This window comes from Diachasma alloeum, unplaced genomic scaffold (genome assembly GCF_001412515.2).
Source record: "Diachasma alloeum isolate Michigan unplaced genomic scaffold, Dall2.0 Dall_scaffold_01098, whole genome shotgun sequence".
Lineage (NCBI taxonomy): Eukaryota > Metazoa > Arthropoda > Insecta > Hymenoptera > Braconidae > Diachasma > Diachasma alloeum.
In genome coordinates, this window is record NW_021681209.1 from 34,911 (window position 1) to 41,715 (window position 6,805).

At 37.6% G+C, this 6,805-nt stretch overlaps 1 protein-coding gene across 1 annotated transcript; it reads right to left on the reverse strand.

Annotated features, from left to right (window-relative positions):
• Positions 1–2,538: 2,538 nt before the first annotated feature.
• Positions 2,539–3,402, reverse strand: LOC107045874 (zinc finger BED domain-containing protein 1). Its single transcript, XM_015268281.1, has one exon. The coding sequence runs from the start codon at positions 3,400–3,402 to the stop codon at positions 2,539–2,541; it is 864 nt and encodes a 287-aa protein (XP_015123767.1).
• Positions 3,403–6,805: the final 3,403 nt, after the last annotated feature.

Below are 6,805 nucleotides of genomic sequence, written 5' to 3' on the forward strand. Positions count from 1 at the left end.
GAGACGATTTTTTTATTAGCGGGCGAGTTATCCATCAAGTTTTTCATAGCGCCGCGACTTTCGTCGCAGTTTTTATTTTTTGATTACAGAGATTAAGGGATGAAACTGGGGTTGCTGGATGGGGAATTATATTCTCCATTNGTCGCAGTTTTAATTTTTTTATAACAAAAATTAAGGGATGAAACGGGGGATAAATGGGGAATCTAATTCTCCATCGAAAAGTCCTCGTCTCATCCCTTAATATTAATTAGCGGGCGAATGAATCAACGGAAAAACATAAAGTAAACATTGAGGACAATGAGGACATAAACCCCCCTTCGAACCTACCCCTGTGACAGCGGGACTGCTATAGGGCTTCTAGCAGATGTTTTCCCTGCCCAGGATACTCCCACTCTACGTAATTCCCACTCATATGCTTGTCCCCCACTCCAAAAATCCATGGATATTCTCAAAGAGGATTGACTAAAGTAGAGGCTCAGATCTCGGGGTTAGACTGACCCCAAGCCAAAAGTAGTTCGACCCCAACGCAGGGATGCCGCCACGGTCGAATCTGACGGCTGGGCAAATTGCCTGTGCGGGTAACTCGGCAGTAGTAGTGTTTCCCGATACCTTCAAAAGTATCGATACTCGGTATCGTATCGGCGGAGAGGCGTCAGTATCGATACCACCAAATATCGCCTTTGCAAATATCGATACTCAGAGTATCGATACTTTTCAAAATTTTTGATGACAACCATATTGATTGCACCATGTAGTTGGCCGACATACGTGAAAAATGATATTTTTCGTTTTTTTATGGGTTCTATATATTTACAATCGTTTATACTTCCGTAATTTGTCAACATTGACGATTGTAAATATATAGAACCCATAAAAAAACGAAAAATATCATTTTTCACGTGTGTCGGCCAACCACATGGAGCATTTTTTATTTATTTATAAATTATTGGTTAGAGAAGAAACAATTATGAGTGCGGAACAATCAGGTACAGACCTAGTACAAACGATTTAATTATTTCGTTTTTCAATAATCAATTACTTGTCGGCGAAGTACATATCAATCAATCATTTGCAATCATTTTTGCGTAGCAATTCGCAAATTTCATGTACAAAATTCGTTATAGTCTTCCGGAAATTGATGAAATCAATGCAAAAGTTATCATCTGCTCATAGAAGAACATAAAGGCGATCATAGAAGATCACAGAAGGTCATAAAAAACAAAATTTTCAACAAATGGTAAATGAAAAAAGTACTATAGAGCAAACTTAAATTTTTATTCAGTTTTTCTTTCTCTCATTAACATCCATATGCATAAAAAAACATAGTAATTCTTATGATGAAGAATAATACTGCAGCTGTCGCTGCGTTTATCAAAATAGCAATAAAGCTCTCAATCGTTGAACATTTCTTAACTTACAAATGAACTACTGTGTGCTGTGGAAAAATTCATTTTCCAATACAATTTCGTCTTTAAACTCAACGAATCATCATAAAATTGTTTTGTGAAGCAATTATTTACATTTTAAACAAACAGTAATAACAGTAATTTGAGACTTTTTTGATAAAGCTGTTGTGAGCTCATTCGAGCACAGCTTTGATAAACCACCCGTAAAGCTTAAAATCTTTGAGCACTTCTCAACTTACTGAATAAAGTGTATCACGAATAAATGTGTTCTGGGAAAATCAATTTTCCCATAGAACCACGCCTTAAACTTACGGAATCTTCATAAAAATTGTTCACATTTTAAACAACTAATAATACATTGAACTTTTGCAATGATATGGTGAACTTGCAAAAATTAAATATCAGAAAGAGCCCAGTCTTCGAATTCAAGAGATTTTAGAAAGATCGTCATTCGCACGTGCGTCGGGCTGAGGCGGTTACGTTTAGCTGTAACTATATTCGAAGCACTTGAGAAGAGCCTCTCACATGGAACCGAAGATGCTACAGTCGAGAGATATTTAATTGCGATTTCTGCCAGACGTGGAGCATTTCCCTTCTGACCAACCCAATAGGCCATTGGGTCACAATTTACTTCAGGTTTCTTATGAATGTACTGTTGTAGGTCACCATGCAGTTTTCCCAGGCTCGGTTCCTCAGGTAAGCACTGGATGTGCCTTTCAACTCGATCACGATGACGTCTCCAGAACTCATTGGTGTCAGCTTGACATATGACTTCAGGGTCAGGCTGCTGGAGCCTTTGCTCGTCATGGCGGTCAAACATGTGTGTGTTTATCAATCGCAAGGTGCGAGAGCATGAGAGTGGAGAAAAGTAAACACGTTTGAACCGTGGATCAAGTAGGGTAGGAATCGATAACAATGGTTTATCGTCACAATGAGCAAATTGTTTGTCCAGTTCTTGGATCAAAAATCGTTTCATCTTCTTGCCAAGCTCTGTGTGGCATTCGTACCCCCCAATATCTTCGCGGAGATCAACGATTGCTGGTATAACCCTACTGCTCGTAACATACTTTGCAGCACTAAAATCTGTAGTGAGAACAGAAGCAGGTCGTAGTATTCCTATCAAATCTTGTACTTATGCAAGTTCTCCGCGAGTTAACATCTCTGGTGCCTTACGAATCCTCAGTAGCACAGAACTGATCTTATCGACTAACATGACGAAACGATTCAACATTGCACACGTTGAATTCCAACGTGTACAAACTTCCTGGATAAGTCGATAATCGAAGTTTTTGTCAAACTGTGCTTCATGTAAGGCATCGCTTGCAGAAGTTGATTGTTTGAAAAACGTGACAATGGTCTTGACTTTGTCAACCAATTTTTTTATGTTATTCTTCACTTCTGTCACGTTGGGGTCCTCAATGATGTCTCCAGCAAAATTGTCTTCTCCCTCAATCGCCTCTTCTCCCTCAAGATTACTGTCTTTCTCTTTCTTGTGTATCACATTATTGATGCATAAATTGAGTTTGTGAGGGAAGCACTCCATGTGCTTACGTGCTCCAAAAGTCTCCTTCACTGCCTTTTTCATGTTCGCCCCGCCATCAGTGACGACTGCCGTGACTCTCTCTTTCTCAATCCCCCAGGTTCTCAGGAATGAATCGAATTTCTCCGAGATATAATCGGCGGTTCTCCTCTTCGTCAACAGCATTGTGTCAATATTATAGGTTACAGACTTCTCCCCATTCCAATAGTGTACCGTACATCCGAGAAATCCTCGGTTCGTCTTTGTTTCTGTCCAAATATCGGTGGTAATTGTCAAACTGACAGCTTTTTTCAATTTGTTCTTGATAATTTCTCTCAAAGCTGAGTATTTTATCTCCATGAAATGAGTGATGGCGTTCTTCCCTGGTGCATTGTAATGAGGAGCAACGAGGTTCAAGAATTTTTTCATTCCTTCTTTCTCCGTACTGTACAGTGGCATCTCATCCTTGATGATCATGTATAAAAGTGCATTCTTCAAAGCAGCATTCCCGGTTCCACCGTCGGAAACCAATGTAATCACATAAGTGAGGAGAAAAACACTTCAGGAGGTAATGGCACATAAACATATCGACCAGTATGTAATTGGCACTGAGGCAGGCACGAATTTTTGATTAAAAATAAATTTTATATCTAGTACTGGACACTTCGAAAATTCTTATGCAATTCAGGTAAAATTTCTAGTTGTTTCTGACACAATTTATAGAAATATCAGTGAAAATATCATATCAGTGTAAGAACAATTCACACGTCATTCTACTTCTCTGTGCTGGCACTAAATTTTCAAAGAATAAAATCTCCTCGTTTCTCTGCGAAAATCCATCCTCACGAGAATAAAAAGGGTGGATATTGAGGGTGTTTAGATATCAATTTTTAGAACAATCAATGATAAATTGAATTCGAAAAATGCGATTGAAAAAATAAATTGAATAATTCAAAACTTCGTTCTCCTGGAAATATCCAACGATTGGGGAATCAAAATTGGTCGAAATCCAACAGAAGTCGAGAGATTTCCTTGTAATTTCGAGGAAGAGCAAAAAGTGTTTAAAAATTTTTAAAATTTTTAACGAATTAAGAAATTGTCTAGAAATTCTACAGAAAGCCAGGAAGTTCATCAAGACTTTGATAAAATTCAAGTAATTTCTAGTTTTTTGAGAGAATTCGAAAATCCTAAACGTCTTAACCAAATGCAGCGAACTGCCAGTAAATTCAAGGAAATCCAAGCATCCTACAGAATTGAGCTGAGAGAAAAAATCTCACACGAACCTATAACAGTTTTTGCTTTCTCCCCATTTCCATCACATCTGTCTTTTTGGGTTTTTTTCTTGGAATTCCCGTGGATTTCAAGTATCTGCTGACCAGAACCGACACTAGCGGACCTCGATTTGTCCTCCTTGTCATTCCTAAACTTATAAAGCTTTTGTTTGAGACTTTCTTGAGGTCTTGATTCGACTGGAGCGGGAGAACGAGTAGTGATTTCATTTTCATCTTCAGGGTCTCTTTGTCTTGGTTCCAGACCTCGATTCGAAAGCGAAATGCATGAATCCTCATTCAATTCTGCTGTTGGAATGCTTGAGTCGGCAACATGAATTTCATCCCCACCCCATTCTTCCAGTTGTTCTAAGAGTAGAAATTCCTCCGTTAAACCATTATAGACTTCGTCGCTAGAATTTCAATAATTTCTTCATCTATTAATATCTTCTAGTAATTTAATTGATTAATTTAACACTTCTTGTACGAAAAATTTGATAAAAAAACCCTGGGGAATTCGTGTCTATTAGTTTTTAATCGATTCTGTTGAAATGTTTCATAGGAAAACTTATGTAGAAAGATGAATGGAATTTGATTTTTAATAACAATAGCTTCTGCTCGAATATTTTCACCTGAATTGAGTCGTTTCAAATTTTTTTTTTTCAGTCGATTTTTTTTTGTTTCTTCATTCGATAAAAACGGAACGGAAAAATAGTATGTTGTTGGGAGAAATTCTGTAGAAAATATCTCAATGAATGGAGCAGTACAAAAGAAAAGAATACTATTGAATTTTTGATGAGATATTCCGTTTCGAGAATGTCACTAGAATTGCTCAAACACTACTGCAAAAATGCATAGAAACTCAATAAAATTGTGTATCCAATTCCTCACATAGTCTCATGATATTGTGCTACCCACGTATTTGATAATATGGGAAAGTTTACGCACTATTTGATTCCGTCGATACTCATGTGAATTTCATTGATGCTTAAATCGTCATTTGGCAGGAGTCCTTTAGCAATTAAGGCAAGGGCCAATCCTTCTCCTCCAGATTTGCTCCCTAGGATAACATTTTTTACATTTATAACAAAAATTTACATTGGAATGGAATGAAATTTTGCCCAAGAGATAGCCTCTCGATTCTATCAGAATATCACGGAAATTAGTCTAATTTTTTTTCACTTTTCCAATTTTTTTTGTGATCACTCAATTTCAATCGCAATTCGATATTCAACTGATAACTTTCACGAAGAAGTATAAACTATTGGAATTCAAAAATCCATTCAGAAGCTAATTACCAATTTTTTAGCAACAACAACTATACTACGTTTGACACTATACCATTATCGACTTGTTTTTTATGAATAACAAAAGTAATAATCATTTTCTTCTGTGCCAACCTGTAGCTTGCCGGTATTCTTCCCAGGCTAGTCCCCTCACACGATACTCATCGCCTCGATTTACGGAGAAGAATAAATCGTAGGTTCTCTCGGAAGTTTTCACTGGAACAAATGCCATAAAATGATCAACACTGCCTCTAAATCCCTGCGTGGATTTTTCATTAGAAAAAACTGTTCAGAAAAATAGCTCTATCATTGAAACATTTCTTATTGCAGATTTCAAATTCTATTAACAATTTCCTTCCAATAGTTGGTCATTCCATTCTTCAGAAACAGAGTATCTCAATGAGGTTATGTAAAGTTGGCGGGAGCCCCCTCAGATACATAACAAGCATATTTTTGAGTGACATATCGTAGTAAAGAATGAGTAGACGAATACTTACTTGCTTTCTCAGAATGCATTGTTCTGTTGTTTGTTTATTGTGTACTATCACACGATTGTCAGGCCCTTCCTTGTGATGTCCATGCCAATCCGACTGACCGAACTTTCATCAACAACGTGTTCTAACCGGAAACCGGATTTCTCGCACACGCGCAAGCGCATAGATTTATGCGGCTTGAGGTCAGTGATTATGCGTTAAAAATAGCGGTAAATGGACAGGCGATTCTAAAATAAATAAGGAAATAAAAAAAAACCAACGGTACCCAGCGACAGGTTTATTTTAATCAATTCCACCACAATTGATTGATTAATTAATATTTTTGAGGTCAATTTTCATTTCTCATCTAACTTATCTCTGAGAAAATATCGTTCCCAACGATACTGACCTGAGAATATCGATACACCTAGTATCGTTCCGCGTAAGTATCGATCCCAAATATCGAGTATCGTAACGAAAAGTATCGATACTAGTAAGTATCGAAGGTGTATCGGGAAACACTAGGCAGTAGCAGTCCCGCTGTTACAGGGATAGTTTCGGAGTGGAATCTGTGTCCTCCTCGTCCTCAGCATGTTCTTAATGTTTTTCAGGTGATTCATTTGCTGGCTAATTAATATTAAGGAATGAAACACAGAGGGTGTGATGGAGAATTAAATTCCCCATCAATCGATCCCCGTTGCATCCCTTAATCTCTGTAACAAAAAAATACAAACTACGACAAAGTCATGGGCCAGTGAGAAAAATAATTTTGTTCTCGGCGCACAGTGACTTTTCACCATTCGCTCGCGAATTAAAAATTCACTTCTCCCCTCCTAATTGAGATTAAGGCATG

Coding starts and splice junctions, on each gene's coding strand:
- LOC107045874 (XM_015268281.1), bottom strand. CDS start 3,402: ATGATCATCAAGGATGAGATGCCACTGTACAGTACGGAGAAAGAAGGA.